The following is a 23684-nucleotide window of genomic DNA, read 5'->3' as shown; positions in this document are numbered from 1 at the left end:
ACAATATATTAGTCTAAATAGTAACAGCATACCATATAGTGAAGCAGGTCGTTTAATATTCTCCCCTCTGCCCTAAACAGAAAACTGTCCGTGCCATGTATGACTACGCTGGTGCTGACAATGATGAAGTGTCCTTCAAGGATGGTGACGTCATTGTGAACGTGCAGTCCATTGATGAGGGTTGGATGTATGGCACTGTGCAGCGTACTGGAAAAACCGGTATGCTGCCCGCCAACTATGTGGAAGCCATCTAAATACAATTACTGCCCTGTCAAACTCCTTGTGGATAGGGGAGTTTGATATCCACTAAGACAGAAACAAGCATTGTATGTGTACTGTTAGTCTAGTAGTTACGCTACTGTTTGTCCTCATTACTGTTACGAAATTTCGTTTGTGCCCATGTCACTAAGTCTATTGTGGTTGTGGCATGAGAAACTATACATACCTACATAAGTCTCAGACAATTGTATTTATCTTTTTCTTCTATTCTAACAGTTAAGTAACTGGAGCCCATTATTTTTGCATATTGCAATCACACTACATTCAAAGAAGGCCATTCTGAAAGTTTTAACAATGAAACTTTTGCACAAAGAGAGATGGGCTCATGGTTCACTTTATATGTGAAAAGGAAAACCAGAAGTTCAGTGTTTTATAAAAACCGAACAAAGGCACTAAAGTTGCCACATGAAAATGAAAAAAAAAAAAAACTTGAGAATGTTGAGTACACGCCATCAGTTACTCTAAAGTGAAATGTATTGATTTAAAACAAGCCTCCTCCCTCCCTTGCTGAAAGTGGCCACTATTTGCATGTGTGTTTTGTTTCTTTGATTCTGTGGGTGTGGGATTAGAGGAAGATGTATACCTTGAATCAGTAGCCAATAAAGCACACCACGCTTCTGCAGTAAATCTGTTTCCTGTAATTTTGTGACAAGATTATTATTATTATTATTATTTTAAAATATTGGTCAACAACAAATGGTTGACTTTTAAAAAGTTTAAAATATATCATAAAAATGTAAATTATTTCTTATACTCTCATGTCGTTCCAAACCTCTAATTTGCATTAATCTATGCAACTCAAATGACAACTTTTTTAATATTCACTATGTTTTGTCCATCCATTTGAGTAAATGACAGAATTTTCTTTTTTGGAAAAAATACCACTTTAATAGTATTTAACCCATATTCATTTAGTCTGTTAAACCATCCCATAATCCCTGTTTGCTTCTGTAAAGACTATTTCAGTTTGATATTAATATTTGATATTTACACTTAATTCAAGAGCTGGTTAACATTAACAAATGTTAAAGGTAGGGTAAGCAATTTTCTTTCTAAACACTTTTTTATTATACTGGTTGAAACTGACATCCTGATAGCAATCAACAACAGAAGTGGTCTAAATATTAAAACATGTACATAGGTATTCTGTAATCTCACGTAGCCAGACCTTCAGACTGACGGCAGAAGGTCTGGTCTCTATCGCAGCTTTTCTTTGCCAAGGACCGCCCAAGAGGATGTTTGACTGACTTGTAACGCAATCAATCACAGTTTGTTTTGTGCTGCTTGTCTGTGCTGCACCGTTTCCATGGCAACTCAACTCCGCTCCAGTGTTTGAAGCATAAGACAGTAAAAGTTGTGAAGTTATTTTCTCTACCTTTATCAAATGTATAAACTGTAACATTTCTCACATGTAGTCATTTTATAGCTTTATCTATTGAATCTAAAGCATATTTACATTACCTTTATATATTTATTCAATTAAACTGCATAATAATAATTGATAAACTAAAATTGTACGTGTGATCGATTAAGGGTACAATAATTACATAAATATCTAAATCATTAAAAAAAATCTATTTGAAAATCATTAAAAATTAAAAATCATTTGCTGTGTAGAGATCTTAAATTTGGAGTGGAAACCGGTGGAGTGACTATCGCATCAGACATGTCAGTTTGCTCACAGCTGATTGGTCCAAGTTCAGTTTGCAACCTCTTACCTGGAACATAACCTGCCCCGGACCAGGTTAGCCATGGAGCGCAAGTTACTCCATAGCGATGAATACTGCTAAAAGCCAAACCACTTTCATGGTGACTAAAACACCAGGGTTGGCACAAACTAAACAAACATATCGGACTAACCAGCTAAACCGGCTTCATGGTATAGGCCCCAGGTCTCACTACGCTTTGCAGACTCTGCTGTGTTTTTATGTTTTGGAGGAGGCGTGGCTTTGGCTACAAAGAGAGGGTGGGATCTCATGCTTTCAAAGCTAGCTTGCTATTGCTAGCCTCTCCAAAATTGCCTACCCTACCTTTAATAAATGCTGTCAAAATAAATTGATCATTGCTAATGTTAAGTAAAATTACAATTTATTTTATTTGCATGTTCATTTTCACAGCGTATGCTAAAAAAACCACATTGTGATTTCTAAAATGTATCTAAAAATGAAACATTGTAAAATGTCAACAAGCCAGTGTCTTTGGCAACAAAAAAAGCATCCAATTTATAATTTTGTGGTTTGTATAAAAGACTGGAAAAAATGCACCAAATGTTAAATGAAAACAAATGAAATCTTATTAATACTATAGTTTTATTAAAAAAAAAAGGTTCCTTGGCATCTCAGTACAATTTTACAGTCTTAAAAATCACTCCATAAAATACACAGACACTTAAGTAGCAATGGAAATTGACATTTAAGTCTATTCTCTGAGAGAGCATAATTAGAAATAAATCTACTCTAAAATTCAAGCTAAAACTTGAGGGATGAGTCCACTGTTAATATTGAAGTTGAAAGTGAATTCTTGTGTTCAGGAAAATGTCTCAATGTCCTTATGGCAAGCTATCATCAAGATTACTCAGCAAGCGGGACTGCAGATGGGTCACAATGTTTCTCATCATTCCACTCAAATGTTCGTGCATCAGGCCCAACTGGTTGGGTGAACAGTGACCAAGTTCCTCTGAAGTTAAGCGTCCACCAAGGGCAACAACATCTGAGAGCAAATCATTAGATTTGTTCTCCTCAGCCATCAGTCTTGAATCTACTCCCTCTTCTGATGGTTTGTCATCTGCCAAAAGTTCGGAGAAAAAAGTAATGAGGCAAGTCATCAATATGTATATGCGTCACCAATGAACTTGATGGGGGGGGGGGGGGGGGGGGGGGTTACCTTGAGCCTCTCCTGGTGTTTGCTCATCATCTTGGTTTTTAGGAAGATCCATCTCTTCAGGCTCAGATGTCATTTTCTCCATTTCGTCAAAACTCTTGAGGTCATCAGAACGCCCTTTTCTCTGTACAGCCAAATTCGAGGAGTAAGAATGATTTTCCATAATAAAGTGTAAGACAATATTTTAAATATTCTACACATTACCTGCTGTTCATAATAGGTTTTAAGTGCTTTCCTCACATTGGACAGCTTAGGTGAACGAATAGGAAGTGACTTGATTTCACTAGGAGTAAGGGCACTCAGGTCTCCAACCGTTTTAATATTTCGGGCTCTAACAAGTTGGCCAAAGCCACGAGGCCTGAACATACGGAGAAATAAACCGCAATTAGTTACGTTCTTACTATAGATATCAAAGAAGAAGGAAAAACTAATGTATTAGGAGTTCACCAAATCCTCTAAAAATGTCAGTAAATTAAAAATGAGTAATGAACTTAAACTGAACCCAAGCCCTACTGAAGAGGAAATCTGGCTTACCACATGTTGGAGGATATCTGCGGCAAAACAGCCTCTACAGGGGTAGAGCAGCCAACAAGTGCTGGATAAACACAATCTTTAGCAATAGGACGTGGCTCCTGGCTCATTTCCGAAATCTATGATAAAGAAACAGGAACATTAACACCATTTCCATTGGAAGTAGTTTAAAATAAATACCATGAACAGTATCAAACATTAGCAACTTTCGCATCGTCTAAATTACTTTGAATTTGAGAAATAAATTTAAAAAAAAGATGAAGTAGAATTTATGAATAAGTAGACTGTCTAAGATGAATATAAACAGAATAAAAATTTTTAGTACATTGCAAGAGAACACTTACCAGGCATTTTTTAGAGCTTTTGGATCCAGGGCTACGAAGGTTACGTGGACTTAGACTTGAATAGCCTTTTGTGGGTGTAGTGATATACTGTATGAAGACATTTAACAACAAGCCATGAAAGAAATGTTGAAACAATTCAAGCACAGTATTACATAAAGATCTAATAATTTAAAAACTCTTAAATCACACACCTTCGACTGTCCACTCAAGACTTTTGACCTAGGTGAGCTTGTGCGAATAACCGGACTACGTCGATCAATATCATCAGCCAGTTCTTGATGGTAAATTGGAGTTGCAAAAGACACTCGACGAGACTGCACAACAACAATAGATGATTTTCTCTTTGTATGAAACAACTATAAGCTTACATTACAGTTGTTTCAATGAACATTTAGATAACTGGACTAGAATTAAGAATACTGTCTAATACCTTTTGAAGGGGGGATGGGGTATCTTCTTCACATGTTCTCTTTTGTCCCTTCTTCAGAATACTGGTAGATGGAGAAGCGGATGGTGACCAGACACGAGATCGGTTTCTGCTCGGGCTCTGGCCAGGCTCTAGCTCACCACTGAGAGCGTCTAAAGGTTTAGGCTTGGGTGGAGAATCCAAGCAGGCTTCAGAAGTACTACTTTGAGGTGGTACAGACGACTCTTGTATATCAGCAGAAAGAGCCTGGTTGTCAATTAGAGTGTCTTCATCCTTCTCGATGAGACCAACATCCTTGTCAAGCAATTCTTTGCCATTTGACTCTTCTGGCAACACAACCATTTCTCTACTCGGCTCTAGAACAGCAAGGTCTTCACTGTCCTTCACTGCATTCTCCTGATGGACATGGGAAGACTCTAGTTGCTCTTGGCATATAGGTGCATCTTCCACTGGGCGACCTTGACTTGGAGAGGTGTCTTGAGGTGTTGAACTCTGGAGAGGTTCTTGACTTACTGAAGGGTTGTCTAATTCTTTGTTGTGCTTTGGAATATCTGTGCACCCAGAACTCTCCAACTGAATTGACTCTACCTCCAGGACTTTTACAAACACATTGTTTGATTCATCCCTCAGTTTGGATAATTCAAGCTGTGCTCCATCTACTTCAGACAGCTGAGAAACAATTACACCAAGCTTTGTAATGGGGCTTTCAGAAGACAAAACCTCACATGGAAGTTGAGCAGGCAATGTTGAATACGGCTGAACATCAGCAACTGGTAAATCTACAATTGGTGAGCCCTTCCTTTCCTCCAATACGGATGTTGGGCTTGACTGCTCAAGTTTAGAGTTCAGGGTGTCAACAGCAAGTGAACCATGGTCATGCTCAGGTTGAGAGTTCGGTGTGTCAACAGCAAGTGAAACATGCTCATGCTCAGGTTGAGAGTTCGGTGTGTCAACAGCAAGTGAAACATGCTCATGCTCAGGTTGAGAGTTCGGTGTGTCAACAGCAAGTGAAACATGCTCATGCTCAGGTTGAGAGTTCGGTGTGTCAACAGCAAGTGAAACATGCTCAGGTTGAGAGTTCGGTGTGTCAACAGCAAGTGAAACATGCTCATGCTCAGGTTGAGAGTTCGGTGTGTCAACAGCAAGTGGAACCTGCTCATGCTCAGGTTGAGAACTCGGTGTGTCAACAGTAAGTGGAACTTGCTCATACTCAGGTTGAGAGCTCGGTGTGTCAACAGCAAGTGGAACCTGCTCATGCTCAGGTTGAGAGTTCGGTGCGTCAACAGCAAGTGGAACCTGCTCATTTTTCAGATGCTTTGATTCTTGGATGTCACTGCCCTTTGAGAACACTTCCTGGCTGTTTAAAAAGCAGTTGCAGCTTCTAGATCGTCTACGTCCACGGCCACGTCCCCTGGTATGTGGGCATTTACGCGAACTGACAATCTTTAAATCTTCTGATCCAGCCTGTGAAGATGAATTTGCTTCTTCACCCTCTACCTTATCACTGATAATCTCTTTTTCTTCGGTATCAATTTCAGTTTTTAATTCTGCATCAATTTCAGTTTTTAATTTTGAGTCAACTTTGTCATCTTCTGCTCCTTTTTCAGAGCTGATCTGTTCATGTGGTACACTATAAGGGGAAGGAATCTCTTTTTTGTTTTTCTTAGGGTCAATGGTCTCACTAACTGAAATTTCCAAACTAGCTTCAGGATCCACCTCATCCTGTGACATCTCCATTGAGATTTCTGTTTGAATATTAGCATCCTCCTTATCTGGCAGCATCTCAGTAACTTTAGGTTCTGTGGCAACTGGTAGTACCTCAGTCGACAGGGGTTTCCGTAGTCTCTTTTTAGGCCTTGGCCCATTTTCTTGGCTTTCAGGGGTTTCAGACTCCGTATTGTCAGTAGCCAACAAACCTTTAGATCGTCGAGTTCTGTATCTTCTAAGCCCTTGAGAGGAATCTTGGCTTGCACTTAACTCGTCAGCATTTACAGTTGATGTAACATCTCTACTAGAGTCAGTCTCTTCTTCTGCAGTTCTCCTCCTCATAGCTCTTCCCTTCATCGTCATTGTTTGGGAATCTGTCTGACTCGAATCTTCTTTGGTCTGCAGTAATTGAGATTCTGATCTCCTTGTTCTTCGCGTTCGTACAGATTGCTGGCCATCAGCCTCAGAATCAGAAAGAGGTTTCTGTAAATGTTTCTTTTTCAAAGGGGATGTGGCATTTTGAGAATTATTTTGAGAGTTTTCATCTGACTCCTTGTCTGTGGATTCGTCAAGCTGTGTTCTAGTCTTCTTCGTAGGTCTACCCAACGACAGACTTTTAGACTCATTGAAAGTTGGCAGTCTCTCTCTGCTTTGGCTATCCGATTGGGCTACAGGGGAACTATTCTGAGAAGCATCAGCTTGACTCGCCTGTGGAAGTGCCTGTGAAAACTCTGCAGAGAAAATGTGTGAACCACTTTGGTTAAGCTCTCCTTTCATCCCTTTACTTTTCTGCTGGTCACTTTCAAATTTACTGTCCTTAATTCTTTTTCCAGATAAAGTGCTACTTGGTGGCGTAAGTATTGACTTCTGTGTATTTGTCATTGAGTCTGCAACCTGACTGACTTGTTCTTTGCTTTTCATTTCCCCTGGATCTTCCCCTGGGCGAACAGGTTTACTTCGCCGTCTGGTCGACCTTCTTGGTTCTTGACTAGATTGAGAATTAGCAAGACTCTGTGAATCTTTTTCAGGAGAATCTTGTTCCTCCATGCTGGCTTTGGACACAGGACTGCTCCCAACACCTGATGCTTCACTAGATACTTGGGTCTGGGTGTCAGGGACCACATCATCCTCTTCCTCATCAGTACCTTCACAAGGATGATCTCCCGTTGACTTAATCTCATCTTTTGCCTCTTCCCCAGCCTTCTCATTTTTAGCAGATGGGTTAGTGCTGCTTATCTTTTGAGATTTCTGAGAGTCCTCTTTTGTAGTCTGAGGTTGTGAGTCATTAGGAGTGCACTCTGATTCCTTTGAAGAATCCAGTCTACCTGATTTCCGGGTGAGTGGACCAGTAAATCCAACAGTTGCAGGACTTGATTTCCCTTCAGCATATTTCTCTAATGTTATGAACGATTGACGTCTACTATTGGGTTTAGGAGGTGTACCTGATATAATATCAGATGAACCCGAAACATTAGGACTGGTCCCCTCTAGTCCACTTTTCTCATGCCCACTTGCATCGACTGTGATACCATTGGATGGAGACTGATCCTTCTCTAAAGTTTGATCTTTATTTTGCACAGATTTCTCTGGTGTTTCTACGTCTGATCTGGTGCCTTCTTGGGTTACTTTTACATCTGTGAATGGTTCTTCACTTGTGGTAATCTCCTTGGGGGAGGAAACAACATTAAAACCAATTAATACACATAAGAGAAAGCATGCACGCATATCCCCCACATAATTAAATCAGCAGTGCCAGAGTCTGAAAATTGCAGTTTTACCTTCAGCTGAACCTCAGCCTCTTCCTCAGGTTGATCACTTTCATCTTTTGTCAATTTGACCCTAAGAAGAAACATTATGTTTTAATACAGTGGGTAAAAAAAATTGGAGTAGAAGTAAATCCATTATTCCAATACGTACATGGACTCCTCTTGACTCTGGGTACACTGTGAAAAGACTGTGGTGTCCTGGGAGGCATCCAGATTATTATAGAGAGCAGGAATGTCAACCCTTATGCAAAATAAACAACTAATCAAAAAAACAAACAAATGACAATTTCTCTTCAAAATGCTTAGAGAATCTTAATGGGATAGTTCACACAAAATTAGGGCTGCAACAACTAATCGATAAAATCGATTATAATCGATTATGAAAATCGTTGTCAACGAATGTCATTATCGATTAGTTGGTCTGCTTACGTCACGGGGAGCGTTTACTGGTACGCACCTGTCTATGGTACGCACACACACGCAAGGTCTCTCTCTCTCAGGCGCTCTGCCGAGCGCGCGCGCTACACGGTTTGGAGCAGTCTCTTCTGTCTCGCTTGCGCGCTCTAGATTTCGGGAGTTTGAACTAATTCGCGGGCATCAGGGAGCCGCAATCAATATGCGGGAGACTCCCGGGACTTCCGGGATCTTGGGATGTCTGTATTTTGTCTCGAGCATCAGGTTGCGCAATCAGTTCGCTCGCAACGTAAGTGATGGATTAAAATAGCGCTACCGCAGAAATAGGTTAAATTAAAACGGTCTTTACAAAGCGAAGCACTAAATATAAAGGCAGTTAATAACAGCAGCAGTAAAATATTGTTTTTTAGTCACTGTACTCAGTGGTTTTCAGCGAATGCTTGTGCACTAATGCATAATTTCTCCTGTCCTTTACTCAAGCCTGTTAGCTTGCTGGGTAACGTTACCTCCATTCCGTTCTCTTTTTATAGCATTTGTCTACTAAGTTTTAATTGTTTTTCAAACGCGATCTACTGCGGCTCTACATTCACACAATTGTTTTCAGTCTTTCTATATTTATTTAATCAATTTATCCTTATATTATTCTTTTATATATTATATATAATATATATTATATTCTTTATCCTTATATTCCTTATATATAATTAATTTTAAATAAAAATTAAATGAATTATATATTTTAGATGTTTTTAGTTTGTTTTTAGTTCAGATATTCACATCTGAACAACATGTCTGTGTAAATTTGTTTTAACAAAAATTGTGTTAAAACATAATATGTTGGATATCATTTTTTTAACAATAATCATGTTTGTCAACTTGCCATCAGCAATTATCATTAAAAACAATGCAAATATTGATATTAGTAAAACTCAATGTGTGGCTTTTGCACTTTTTAAAGTACACTTTTACACAAATACCCTGATTTACGGTTTTATTTAGTTATAATAAAAAAAAATCTAATTTAATTTCTATCCGATTAATCGATTAATCGAAAAAATAATCGTCCGATTAATCGATTATCAAAATAATCGTTAGTTGCAGCCCTACACAAAATAAATAAATAAATAATTATGCCATGATTTACACAAGCCATCCTAGGTGTATGTGACTAAGAGTATTTTCTTTCAGATGTACAGTTATAATTGTTTTTCTTTCCCTTTTTTTGACACCATTTCAGCTTCTATCAGGTTTAGTTCTTCAAAAATAAAAATAAACAAGATGTTTAAGACAAAATTTTTCTAAAAACCTTAAGACTACATTTGGAAGTTATATTAAAACATAGCCTGGTTCTTCCATGCTTTATAATGGTAGGCGAGTGGCGCTCCTGATTCCAGTCCAAAAAAGTGCATCCATCTGTCATAAAAGTAATTAACACGGCTCCAGGGGGTTAATAAAGGCCTTCTGAAGCGAAGCGATGGGTTTTTGTAAGAAAAAATATCGATATTTGAAACTTTACAAACTTAAATAACTAGCTTCCGGCAGACGGCCTACGCAAATTGATTTACGCCAAAAGAGTAATCTCAGACCTGACGCCTGACACATTGACAAACACGGAAGCACAGAGGATAGAGCAAAACAAAACACTGGTCACAAATAATAAGTCTAAAACAAGAATTTTTAAAGAGAAATGTCAGAGGTATAATGTATTTTGTTATGGAGCACTATTTGTTTTAACTGCAAGAGGCATCTAATAGGGGTATAACGATACACAAAACTGACGGTTCGGTTCTTCCCACGGCTTTGACGTCTCGGTTCGGTTCGGTGGGGTGGGGTTTAGAAAGCTAAAATCGCTTTTTTTGTTTTTTTTCAACAGTGGTTTATTGAAAAAATTGTGTCTGTCTTTAAACTAATTCAATTACAATTAAACGTTTCGGACTAAAACGCGAGGATTAAAAAAAGAAAAAGATCTGCTAATGCTGTAACATTAAACTATATAGGGAGCCCACATATTACCATAACATTAATGTTAACAACAGAGCCCATAGACTTTTAGCCTAAATTCAGATGCTATTTATTTTTTAGATATAATAATCAACACCCAACACATTGTATGAAAACATGTAAACTGAACATAAGGCAGTTTTTGCATTAACTTGTATTTTTACTCTAATTCGTTATTGAAATATAATAATTTACACAGTTGCTGTCATTTTCATGAAAGATATTTTAAACATACATTAAATGATCAAGATATCATTAACAGGTTAAGTAAAATATAGCCTAATATAGTGCATTTATTTAGAGCAAGAGTTCATTTGGATGACTTGCTTGCTGAGGTAAATATAATGCCATGTGAAAAACTAAATTGTTTTTATTGACGTCTTTCCGCTACTGAAACACTGATTGAGCGATTACACGAGTTATGATGCCTTTCAGTAAGTCTACTGACTCTTTCAACATACCTTCAGGTGTCCATTCATGTTTATGCTGTAACTGAGGAAGAGATGATCGCGTTTACTCGCGCTCCCGCTTGAAATGAGAAGCTAGCACAGCGATCTGTCACGCCACATCAAAAAGCACCAAAACGGCATTTATTGTTTGAATTTTGTGATCAAATAGACAGAATTTGAAAGATTACACCTTGCTTATTATCGAAAGTATACAAAACATGGGGCTTGCTATTATATGGTGTTAGTGGTGGTTAGGCTACAAAACTGACTTCGTTGTGTACACACAAGACATGAGAGGTCCAGTGAACCAGGGCTGGGCGAGGTAGCAGGGGCCGGGGCGTGTTCGGTACGCCATGAGAGAATCACGATTCGTATCGTGGGTTCTGTATTGCGGTTTTTCGGTTCGGTTTGATTTCGGTTTGTTACACCCCTAGCATCTAAGCTTAAGCTACTCCTACATCGCGTCAGAAGTTACTCTTTTAGCGCAAGTCGATTTGCATAGGGAGTCTGCCGAAAGCTAGTTATTTTAGTATATAAACTCAATTTTACCACAGATTACTTTTATGAAATATGGATGTACTTTTTGGACTTCAAAATCAGGAGCACCATTCACTGCCATTATAAAGCTTGGAAGAGAAAGGATATTTAACAACTTTGATTCTGTTCGCCTGAAAGAAAATAGTCATATACACCTAGGATGGCTTGAGAGTAAATCATGGGATAATTAATTTTTAAAAAAATTGGTGAACTATCCCTTTAAAGGTGACACCAGACCTTCACAGACAAGGCTTAAGCCAAGTCCCTGACTACAATGTATGTTTGATTTGTCTTAACTGAAAGCAACTTGCACTGACATATATAACACCAGCAATGTTTTTTTTCCAGGGCACGTTATAAAAGCTACTTAAATATCCAAATTGAACTTAGGCCTAATCCGTGCTTAATCTAAGCTTGTCTGTGAAACTGGGCCTATAAGTATCAAATTAAAACCATACTGCATTGCACAATTACACACTTTTTTCATGACATGGCAGAGGTCTAAACTTGAGAACTTAAAACTTACCGCTTAGTCCTTTTGACCTCTTTCTGGTGCTCAGTCAGCACTCTCTCCTTTGTTTCAGGTGGAATGAAAACAAAATCTACTGATGCCGCCTCCTCAATAGCTTCTCGTCGCAAAGGCTTGGGCGAACCAAAATCCAGCTTCACCTAAAGAGGGACCAGGTGATTTGTTGAGGGACGTGCTGTGGTAGCCAATTAACCACCACCATTGAAATTTCAGATGCTTTTTTTGTTTTCACTTACAGACACTGGCTTTGCTACAGAGCCTCTTCCTTTAAGCTCTTCTGCCCTCGCCAGGAGAGAGTCCCTCTTCCCCACAGAGGTCATCTTCACCCCACTAATTTGTGTGTCCAGCTGAGAACTCTCGCCCTTATTAGAGAACATAACTTTAGCATGCTCTTAGGAACAAAAGACAAAAACTAACAGAGGGGACATGTTTAAGGTAAACTGCTCTGCGTTCTTCAGGATTTACATTATTGTTAGGAACACTATACGCACCGTATACTGTCCACTGCAATCATCTGGTGCATCAACAGCTTCAAACCCAGGTAAAATCAACAGAGTTTTCTGCTTAGCCTGACTTAAAACAGACCTAAAAAAAGTAAAAGAAAAAAACTCTTTGTCAGTCTCAAAAGGGAAAAATTGCATACTTGATTTAAAGATCTGAAAATCTGCCAACACAACATGTTACACAAATTCCCAGCAATGGCATAAAAACATACTTCAGAGGCTCAGGGTAAGTCAAGGTGAGTGCATTTCCAAAGGTGGCATTCCAGAAATGAGTGACCACAGTGCGAATTTGCTTGCTCTTGTGCGGAAAAAGCACACAGAGCAAGGGCGACAAAAGAGCAAGCATCTCATCGTTGTGCAGAGTCATTTGTGTCTGAAGGCAGCCAAGCAGGTCTGTGGCCAGTTTTTCCAACTAGTAGAGAACATAAAAATACATATCAAAGCTGCTGTGGTTTTGATTTCAAATTTACAAATGGATAAATTCTTACCTTGTGTCCGAGTGTTGCACTTGGCTTTGATGGTTCATCATAACTTTTATAAATGAAAAAACAAACAGAGTTACACAAGGGGGGAAAAAATTCAATGTATGAAGGATGAAGAAATCCACAAACCTTGAGAACTGTTCATAAAGGTGTGCGAGTGGTTTGGTGAGGGTGGACAGCACCTCTTGTATGAACGTGGGGAGTGTGATATTAGTCAAAAGTGTAGACAAGATGGAGACCATCGTCAAGCCAAGTCCATTTAAAGCTCCACAGGTGGACTCCACAGATTCTTCTGAGGGGTCCACAGAAAGAAATGCATCTAGAGTTTGCATCAGGAGAGTGTGGAAGGTCGAGAGATTCCCCAGAGTTTTGCTTCTCTTGCGTACCCAACTTAAAGGTGTATGAGGAGCTAGGGATTAGCACATGAAAATATGGTCACACACTGCCATTAACAACTTTACCCATTTGAAACTGAAGCAAAATCCTTACATTTCATCTTCTGTTGAAATTGTGGGGTGTAAGGAGAGAAGTCCATACTCTCAATGATGACCAGCAAGATGTTTGCTATTGCATCTAAAATGGGCAGACTCTACAACAAATAAATAAGAATGCGACCAATTAAAATAGACCCAAAACCCCAATTAGGCGCACACTTTAATACAATTTTCCAAATATAATGTTGCAAGGTTGAAAGTGCCATACTTTCAGAGCATCGTTTTCAAGAGAGGCAGATATCTTGGCACACAGCTCTTCACAGCATATATTCTCCTCAGCTGTGGCTACCAAAGCAGAGCAACGAGCAAATGCCTTGTAAAGCCTGGACCAAGTACTGATCATGGCTTTCTGGTTGATCTATTCAAGAAATTAAGTAAAATGAGGACAGAAATAAAATTAAATGCATGCATAATTACTGGAGAAATCATTGTACAAAAGCTATGACGGGCCCTTACCTGGGGTAGGGCTGAACCAGGAAGCAGATGAAAGACTGGAAACATCAAGGCACTGTAAATGGCACTGAAGTTATGCTCCAGAGCATCTCCTTGATTCACTTCATTGGTCTATGTTGGAACAATGATTTATCAATAGTAGTGAAATACAAGGTTTGACTGGCACTTAAATGCACATTCATTCTATAGCACAGATGATTTAAATGTAGTACCCGAGTGATTGTGTCCGTCAGAGGGTTTACCACCACACTCCACATTCTCCAGAGCTGTTTCTTGTTCTTTACAACCTCCACACTCCCACTAACCGCTCCTAAAACAGCCTCTCCAAATGCTAGGGGCGATGTAGGTCCACAAAACCCACAGCTCACAAGGGTCTCGAGGATTGAGAAAAACCTGCCAGATGACAAAGAGAATAAGTTAAGCAAGCAAACAATTTCAATGGAAATAAAGAAATTAGTATTACTCTTAGGTTTAATGCAACCAAAAAAAAAGTATTCTCTGAAATATAATTTTTGGTCTTGATATTAGTTATTAAAAGACTTCAATATTAAAAGTCTTATGGTTACCTCTCATCTTCAAGAAATGATGAAAGCTGGTTACTTTTGTAAAATAGCAGTATTAGGAAAAGTGCAGGTGTACCCTGGAAAAGTACATGTGGAAAAATCTTATTCACACATTCATAATATAAAGACATGCAAGAATTCAATGGATGAAAGACTGATCTTTTTTTTTTTTTTTTTTTTTTTACAATTTACCAAGGCTTTACCATAAGTGGTAAAACAACTTACGTTCAACACATCCATGTTTGCCACTTGATAAGCTGCAGAACCAAGCACCTTCTGAGGGATTCCTTTAATGGTGGCTTCCAACAAAAGCTGCAGCAAATAATGTTTGAGCAATTGAGCAACAGCAGGGTTGAACCAACAACCTACATAAATATTTAATGCAATACACTACAATTCAAAGTTTTTGTTTTTGAAACACGTTTCTTATGCTCACCAAGGCTGCATTCATGTAATGAAAAATATAGTAATAACACTAATAGTCAAATTGTCACAATTTAAAATTCTTGATTCAAGTAATAATCTTAATGTGAAAAAGTAATTTATTCCAGTGATGGCAAAGCGGAATTTTCAGCATCATTACTCCAGTCCTTAGTGTCATTTCATCCTTCAGATATCAGCATCATTACTCCAGTCCTTAGTGTCATTTCATCCTTCAGATATCATTATACAATTAGAACTCTATAACTGTCGGTGATAAATAAAACAGCAATTTCACAACAATTATAAATAGTCTGGTTGACTAAGGATTTCTTTGGTTGACTACAGCCCTAGAGTCTGTGCACTACAGTACTTTGAATATTTGCATTTGAACTTATTGTTTGATAAACCGATTTACTGCACTTAAGACTAAGAGAAAACTTGTGTTATTTGTACTGTTTTTTTTTTCTGTGTTCAATTTGTGTAAAGGAGTTCACTTAGGACGTGTCACACAGCCAAAAATCTTAAGTTCTGAAAGCTCATAAATGTATTTATGACAGTAAGGTCTGAAGAGACGTGTGATGTGAAATCATACAGGAGAAAAGCCAATCAGTAAAAACTTTTTAAAAGTAGTACATGTTCAGTGATCAGCACGCTAGACTGCAGCTGGGTTAACCATCACTGTTTCAGCATCAAAGTAATTTAACTGGTCATTTTCACCATGAAGTGCCATCTTACCAGTGCACGTTCAGCAGGCAGAGCATCTGAGGACAAGATGGACTGAAGAGCCTGTAGGAGAAGCGTAAGGACCTCTGAACCCTGCCGTTCCTTCTTGTTACCTGTTGACGAGGGTGGGAAAACTTTTTAAATTAGCCAGTATTTACAAAAAATACTGCAAATCTTTGACTTAAATGTTCACCAACCAGCTTCTATAGCTGTGCTGACAGAACCGATCAGGTTGCTCCAAATGAGGTTAAGAAGTGATTCTGTAGAAAATAAATACTCAAAGTGATGAACATCGACAGCATTAACATATTTCCTTTACTGACTGATCTAAATAACAAAAATAAACAACCTTAAAAAGACAAACAACTAAAGATGAAAGTTAAGTTGGCATCAGGACTCTAAGCTACATTATGCAGATGACATTGTTGAATACCTGGAGCATGTTTTCCCACAGTAATGAAGCCATCGCTGATGGCTGATATGAGGGTAGAGGCATGTCTGCTGAAGAAGGAAGGGCTGGTGAGGAGCGGGTGTGTCAAGGGCTCTGAAACACAAAAAAGAACAAAAAAAAAACACATGATATGTTGACATCTGCTTTATCTGAAGTTTCGTTCCATCACTGCAATTTCATGAACTTCTCATCGTAACGTGAGGTTCAACATATTAGGCTGTAGAAGTACATGAACACATGTCTAGATTAAAAATCAAATACACATTTATGTCATTCATGTTAACTTTGTACAGACCTTGAAGCCCAATGCATCATTGATAGAAAGCAATTCTTAAAGCTCAGACAATACTGTGTGTATGATTACCCAAGCTGAGTTGAAGACTTTCTTTAGCGGCTATGGCCGTGACCTCTGGACCCAGGAGCCAGTGCAGAAGCATCTCTAGTCCCAGGAGCTGAATAGAGCGGTAGGACTGAGATGCCTGCATGCTGCTGTTCAGATTCATGCGAGGAGTAGTGTTCGTCGTGCTGCAGGAGGGAATGCCTGGAGAACGGGAAAATGAAGAATGATGACATCCAGCTAATATGACAACATAAGGGCTAGACACAAAAAAGAACCAAGCAGCTTAAGTAGAACTGTTTTTTTTTTTTTTTTTAGATAAAACTAATCTAAGCTGCCATCTCATTCTATCCCCTTTACATGATGTTATGATGAAGGCACAATGAGAGGAAATGAGCTGTACCTGTTTTAGGTGTATTAGGGGTGCCATTGCTTGGGTTAGGGGTTCGAGCAGGTGTAGTGGGGGACTGCAGTGAAGAATCAGGAGGAAGTGTGCTGTGTAGTAGAGGCACACCAACCTTTAAGGAGGTGGAAAGAACAGATAGATAAATTGTTGCTGTAATTAACCATTGGAACCATGGCCATACATTAGTTACAACTGTCTGCAAAGACCAAAAATCATCTAACAAAATAAACAGTGAATGTTACCTGCTCAAAGTTAGCGGACAAGTTGGGCCCGAGCTTGACTACGAGATACCACCACACCTCCAGCTTGGTGAGCAGAAGAGCTTCGGTCCTGACTTGGATGGAACTGAGGGGCTGCATGAGGAGCTTCAGACGTTTACTGCTGCACAGGATATCTGCTCAAGAGAAACCGATTACAACTTTAAAACCTGAGAGGGAAAAATGTAGGATAAAAAATAATCATGAACTGTCGCTGGCCGGTTACAAAGAGTTCTCACACCTATTGACCAATCAATTTCAATGGCATGTCAGTTGTGATCACTAGACAAGGATGTTTAAACGCTCACTAAAATCAGTTGTTAACCAATCAAATATTTTTGAGCTATGCATAAAAAATATCCATGACTTTATTATCATGACTTTCCACAAAAAAAAATTTTCTAATTCTCTGATATTCCCAGGTTTTCCCAAGAAACTTGCCTGGATTAAGGGCAAAATTGTCAATGAGGCTCTTCCAAGCTATGAAAGCAATCTTCTTAATATTAGGGGAAGAGTTGCGGAAACCCAGCTCCTCTAAATACAGCAAGGAATTAATAAAAGCACCGCCTTTGTGGAGCAACTGAAAAGAGACAGACACACATCCTTATTCACACTGACAATATCAAGATTCAGAACTGAAAAATGGAGACTTGAAGAGCAGCATTTGCTGACAGAGAATCTTACCTTCCCCAGAAGTTTCACAAACAAGGGCCAGAGCTTCAGCATATTCGTCTCATTCTTAGAGGCAAACAGCTTCTGCATTTCAGGGATGAGCATCTGGAGGCAGCAGAGCAATAGAGAGTGCATCTATAAATATTTGTACAACAAAAAAAGCCGCTGTGTACATCCACTTAACACCTACAGAGGACATCATTGGCTCTACAATGGCCGCCACCTCCTGCTGTTTCTCCAGAAGAAGAGGCATGCCCAGTTCCAGTGCTGCCGCCGCACGCAAGCGCACTTTATTGGCTGAGTGAACCACGAGGGGAACAACCAGCTTGGCCCAGCACACGGCTCCAGCAGCCATCTGAGAGGGGGCCTGCTCCAGCAACCTAACGGTCATCACAAAATCTTATTTACAGCTTCTCAAGTATGAAAGACATTGCAAGATGGCAGTACCAAGAAAAAGATAGTATGGGAAATTTCATCAAACCTTATGACGACATTGAGGGACTCATGGTCAATGAGGATCGACTGAACCTCTCGAGTTTGCATGGCCTCTAGACTCTTGAGAATCTCTGGGGCCTGAAATGTAGAAAATATTTTAGCCAAAAAAGTTGGAATATATCAGGGGGAAAGAACATCAAAAACAGGTTTATTTCAAGCAAACCTTTTTGGATGCCACCTCCGGTGGAAAATTCTGTTTTGAAATCACCCATAATGCTCGTGTACACGTAAACTTCTCCTTGGACTTTACCACAACATTACAGAGCGTAGACAGAATATCTTCTGATATATTTGCTGAAGGATGAAAAAAAGGATTATGGATGCTACTTATTATGGGGCGGGGGGGGTATATTATACTTGAGCAGGGGTGCCCAATCCTGCTCCTGCAGATCGACTGTCCTGCACAGTTCATCTCCAACCCTAATCAAACATACCTGCCTTTAATTTTCAAGTGATCCTGAAGACCTTAATTGGTTGCTTCAGGTGTGTTTGATTAGGGTTGGAGATGAACTGTGCAGGACAGTCGATCGGCAGGAGCAGGATTGGGCACCTGTACTAGAGAATTCAACTTATTATACCTGGTATGACTGAAACGATGTGTGAGTGGAAGACACAGAATCCCAAAGCCTGCAGTGCAGCTTGACACAGCTCCTCATTCTCACTGGAGATATGAACCTGAAAAGAAAAAGAAAGGTTTACAGGGTTGATGCGTAGTTAAGATATACAGCTTTCTGAGAGAATAACCTTTTTTTGTTTATTTTGGAGAAAGAAATATAATGCTAAATATTCAGTTACATACACAAAGTGCCAGTGAATGAGTTTTAATTCACAGAGACAACAACTTACCGAAAGAACTTTACTAAGACGTGCGAAATGCTTCACAACCACAGGCAGAAACTGACGCCCTTCCTCTCCATTGAGACGGCTAGGAGAAAGAAAGAACGACAAAGACTTAGGATCAATCTATTAATAACTTAATCATACATCAAGCAAATACAGTTGATCCTTTTTTACACCATATTTGTGCACATATATGTGCTTATGTGCGTTTATATTAGGGCTGGGTATCAATTAGATGTCTCGATTCAATTCACAAGATCTCAATTAAATTATGGCGCTTTTCCATTACCAGTACCAGCTCGACTCGACTCGCCTCGCTTTTCGTTCCGTTTTCCATTGCAGAAAGTATCGCCACAAATAGTACCTGGTCGTCATAGCGACGACTTTCGTTCCTCGTTGCCCCATCAAGCTCTCGCTGGATCCTCTCTTCGGCAACCAAACAAAGGAATGTCTGCACCTCCTCGTTTGACCACGGCATATTCTTCCGAGTTGCCATAATAATAGTAGTAAGTTTAGTAACTATCTCTGGCTAAACTATTTTAAAAAGGCAGGGTTATTCTGGATACTCCATCTGGCGCGTGCAATGATGATGCAGTGAATAGTGACGATTCTCTCTGACCAATCAGCAGTCGGCATTGTTTTCACGTCACATTTTAGTATCGCCTTAGCTCGCTTAGAACCTCGCCGGAGGTGGTACGAAAAAAAGTACCCGAAAGCAGGTACAGGTACAACTTTTACACAGTGGAAAACCAAACAAAGGCGAGTCGAGCCGAGCCGAGCTGGTACTGTGTAGTGGAAAAGCGCCATTAGATTCAATTTTCACTAGCCCCACCACAAAAAAGTAATAAGTAAGGGTGTCATGATTTCGATTTTAAATCGATCGAAATTAATTCACAATCTCAAACTTCGAATAAAAAAATGGAATCGTCGATGCTGCCACACCCCCACGTCACGCCCGGTCGGCTTGCCAAGCGGAAAAAAACAAGCGTGTTGAAGTGCTGCGAGTCTATGGTCAACCTGGCTTAGCTACAGCCACTCAAAAGATAGCATGGCAACTGCAGATGCAGGAGACCCATCGACAGAACTCGAACCCCCTCCTCTTTCATTGAAGTCGCAGGTGTGGAAGTTTTTTGGATTTCCAGTGAGTTATGTTGACAACGTTCGCGCTTCAAAAAAGCCACAGTTTGCAGACATCCCAAGTCTCGCGGAAGTTCCGGGAGTCTCTCGCATATTGATAGTGGCTCCCTGATGCACACAAATTAGTTAAAATCTAAGAAGTGACTGTGCTCCAAACCGTATAGGAAACGCACGGCAGGGAGGGAGAGAGCGAGAGACCTTGCGTGTGTGCCTCATGAAGCGCATGTAAGACAGAGAGCATCCTGATTGGCCGGTTTCGGCTTTAAAAAAAGTAAATGTAAAAATCGAATCGAACCGTGACCTTACAATCGAAAATTTAATCGAATCGAGGATTAGTAGAATCGTGACACCCCTAGTAATAAGTCAATATAAATTAGTTAGTTTTTTTTTATCCATGAATCCTTGTTTTGTAATTAGTTATGACACCCAATATTTTAGATAACAGTGAAATTTATGATTATCGATTCCATTTTCGATACCACAGCTAAAACTACTAACTGATATAAATTTCAAAGATTTTTAAAGACAAATAAACATTCATTATTAAAAAAAGAGCAAATTATCAAACTAAAACCAATAGCACAAATAAATACATTTAGAACAAATATACAAATGAAATAATCATTGCCTTTTAAGTTTTTCAGGTAGGTCTAACAGCAGTTTTCAAGTACAGAAATTGAATGAAGTAATTCAATGTAAAATAACAATGCATATAATCTTCACAGCACAAATTAAATAAAGGTTAATCCTTATTAAAGTTACAAAAAAGTTAAGTGAAGAGCAGAGAGTGATTTTCTCTGTCTTTTGCAATTTGATTAACATTAAAAACACAGACAGCAACAGGGATATTAGGTTTCTGTCACTTTAAGATTAATGCACAGATCCAATAATGATACACATGCGTTCTTTCTCTACTGCTTACTTAAGCCATAACTGACAATGTTTACTTGGATACTCGCAAAGGCGGGCACTTTGAGTGGAGAAGACTAGTAATAAGATTAACGTCAATCAGATACGTTTAATATTTGCGGAAATAAATACGGATAAAATCTATTTGTGGCTTTTGAGAATCAATATCAAATCAACCATTTTTAAAAACGATTATTCGAAAAATCTACTTTTTTGGCCAGCCCTAGTTTTTATGTGAACAAAAACCCAAATGAAATCTGTTCACATTATACAGAATTTAAGTCTCTTCATAAGACTTGGATTAAATCGCTCTATTTACATGGATTTGGTTTACAATCTCTTTAAGCGAGACAACTTTGGTGGAATGTACTTTCAACGGAGGGACAGAAATCTCAGATTTCATTAAAAATATCTTCTTGTTTTGTAAATGAACTAAAGTGTAATGGGTTTGGAATGACAAGAGGGTGAGTAAATTACAAAAATGTTATCTTTTTAAATTAACTAACACTACATATCAAACAGCTTCTGAATTGCAATTTCATAATCAGTGAGTGTATACAAGTAGTTGCAGACAAAATTAACACTACAATGCTAAAAGAGCTTATAAAATAAAGCAGAAATCCATACATTTGACTAAAACCTATTCAACAGTGACAGACACCAAAACTGTAAGAAAACACTTACTTTGCGATGGTAATGTAGGCATCTGTCTGCTCTGACAGCCCAGCTGCTTCATCTTCCAGACACTCTAGAAGAGGAAGGAGGCTAGCACTAGATAGATGCACCGCAGCCATCATCCTCACAACCTGAAAGACATGAAAAGCACATTAAAGGAATACATACCACATCAGCAGAACCTGATTTCACAAAGTACAACATGTTCCTGGATCAACATTTGTGTAGGTCCTGGAACAACATGCCAATCAATCAATCAGATTTGAGGGACGTGTTCACAGTTTGTCAAGTTCAGGCTTAGGTGCCTCTTCATCAGTGTTATACTTGTCATTTCCCTCTGATTTTAGGGAAAACTTGTGGGTTGGGATGTGTTTAGGATCGACAGTTTCAGACAGGAATGTTGTTCCAGGATCAACAAAATATGTCTAACTCGGCAAAATCAGCATTAATTACAAGACAGAATCTAATGCAAAAAAAAAGGTATTAAACATTTTAAATTTTAAGGAGTACCAATTCAGTTGAGTAACAGGAGAAGGGCTAAAGTTTTAAATTCTGGACCTCTTAATCCTGTCAAAATATATTTAGAAACTACTGTGCCCCTTGGACCTTTAGGACCCTAGAGTGACTCTCACCTTTCACCTCACATGCTACAGCCCTGGCTAGGAGTTTTGCATCACGCATTCCTGCGATTAATAGTCGATTATGAAAAACTATGCATAATCAGCATGTATGAAACATGTATATTTTAACTATGTCATATTGGTAGTGAAAGTGAGCTAGAATAGATCAATACATGCAGGACATCGTGTTCTCTTGTTATGATAATATATCAGACGCACACATGGCACTAATTACTTCAATACAAGAACACAAGATGGAAATTCAGTCATCTACTATTCCTTAAGGGCACATTTTGTGAGAATAAACCCTAAATACGACGTTTAGCTAGCCAGAGAGGCTAATAACAATACGCCGTCCATCTTTATTAAACCTCTATGCGAAAGATCATAACGTCTTTGCTTTAAAATATAAAGTTTTTACTGGTGGGTGTGCACTAATGTCTAACTTATCTGTCTGATGTGCAAATATTAGTCCACATTACCGTTTGCATTTTAAAGCTATTGTGTTAACATGTGCGTTGAGCGTACAACTTGTGGGCACCACGCGAGGAACAAATAACTTACAGAGATCAAAATATGCCGTCAATTGAAAACTTTAAAACGCCATGGAAGTTTTTGCTATAATCATTCGAATCCAACAGGAACTTCCCCCTATAAAGACTGCGAGTTAGCGGGCTAGTTACCATCATCATGTTACCCACCCAACCCCCTGAACAGACACAACTCAAGATGTCTCACCTCGCGCCTGAGGACACGCTAACAACCACTGAAGGCGATATCATCGACACACGATGTATATCAGAGAAATTGGAGGGGTTTATACTACAGTGTTTGTAAACGATCAAGACTGCGCTTCGTCTGTCCACTCCTCACTCCCCGCGAAAATGCTGGCGCCAAACATGACGCACGATTGACGCGTCACCTTCAACCCGACGTCAACTCCGCCCACTCATCAATTATTTATTGAATGAACTTGAATGGAAAAAAGGAGACAATGAAATTAAGTCACTATAGTCATTTGCTTAGTTTATTATGAGTAATATTGCTCACCTAACATTATAGTTTGCAAATGTAACGTTACATTTAAAGGCATATACCTTACCTCAATTCTCTGATGGAGGGAAATACTAAATAAGGTAAAATATATAGCTTAGGCCAAGTGTAACCTGCATCATAATTCTTACTCTGAAGAAAAATCAAGAATTGTATATGCACTCTTAAGTTCTCGTTCAACATTTTTTTCCATCAGTTATTCGCTGCAGTGTTCAAAAACTTTATATTTGCAAATTCTGTTTTTTTTTTATTAGTAGTTATGCAAGTTATGTTGTATTGAGCAGAATTGCTACGAAGAGTGTCTTCAGTAACAACTTCTGCCTCAAA

At 39.0% G+C, this 23684-nt stretch overlaps 2 protein-coding genes across 26 annotated transcripts in view; one reads left to right on the top strand and one right to left on the bottom strand.

The window, feature by feature from the left end:
• The window catches only part of neb (nebulin), a 63615-nt gene extending 62709 nt beyond the window's left edge, over positions 1 to 906 (top strand). For all 25 annotated transcript variants that reach the window (XM_077217018.1, XM_077217016.1, XM_077217008.1 and 22 more), the window contains one exon: positions 81 to 906. In XM_077217018.1, the coding sequence (XP_077073133.1) occupies positions 81 to 254 (174 nt within the window). In that variant the 3' untranslated portion in view covers positions 255 to 906. The remainder of the gene's footprint in view (positions 1 to 80) is intronic.
• Positions 907 to 2569: 1663 nt separating this feature from the next.
• On the bottom strand, positions 2570 to 23244 carry rif1 (replication timing regulatory factor 1). The gene is made up of 36 exons (XM_077216992.1): positions 23043 to 23244; positions 21694 to 21815; positions 18970 to 19048; positions 18702 to 18798; positions 18287 to 18417; positions 18110 to 18201; positions 17819 to 18008; positions 17641 to 17733; positions 17398 to 17536; positions 16942 to 17093; positions 16697 to 16811; positions 16321 to 16497; positions 15939 to 16049; positions 15703 to 15765; positions 15518 to 15618; positions 14585 to 14671; positions 14363 to 14436; positions 14009 to 14189; positions 13800 to 13907; positions 13552 to 13701; positions 13339 to 13438; positions 12979 to 13258; positions 12856 to 12898; positions 12580 to 12779; positions 12356 to 12449; positions 12101 to 12226; positions 11862 to 12004; positions 8086 to 8175; positions 7947 to 8007; positions 4465 to 7833; positions 4226 to 4348; positions 4035 to 4121; positions 3694 to 3809; positions 3364 to 3517; positions 3163 to 3283; positions 2570 to 3063 (listed from the first exon to the last, which is right to left on the bottom strand). Exons 2-36 carry the CDS (start codon positions 21804 to 21806, stop codon positions 2828 to 2830), a joined length of 7596 nt encoding a protein of 2531 aa, XP_077073107.1. The 5' UTR covers positions 21807 to 21815; positions 23043 to 23244; the 3' UTR covers positions 2570 to 2827.
• Positions 23245 to 23684: the final 440 nt, after the last annotated feature.

The sequence above is a fragment of the Siphateles boraxobius genome, unplaced genomic scaffold, assembly GCF_051911475.1.
Source record: "Siphateles boraxobius isolate OS27281-9 unplaced genomic scaffold, OSU_SipBor_1 7, whole genome shotgun sequence".
NCBI lineage: Eukaryota > Metazoa > Chordata > Actinopteri > Cypriniformes > Leuciscidae > Siphateles > Siphateles boraxobius.
This window is presented reverse-complemented; position numbering and strand designations above follow the sequence as displayed.

What these genes read in the sequence shown, in the direction of transcription:
- rif1 (XM_077216992.1), bottom strand. Translation starts at nt 21,806, where the DNA reads ATGATGGCTGCGGTGCATCTATCTAGTGCTAGCCTCCTTCCTCTTCTA. An exon ending in GAGGTCAAAAGGACTAAGCG is followed by an intron (nt 8,176 to 11,861) that starts GTAAGTTTTAAG and finishes ATTTTGCATAAG; the next exon opens with GGTTGACATTCCTGCTCTCT. An exon ending in TCTTGAGTGGACAGTCGAAG is followed by an intron (nt 4,122 to 4,225) that starts GTGTGTGATTTA and finishes GTCTTCATACAG; the next exon opens with TATATCACTACACCCACAAA.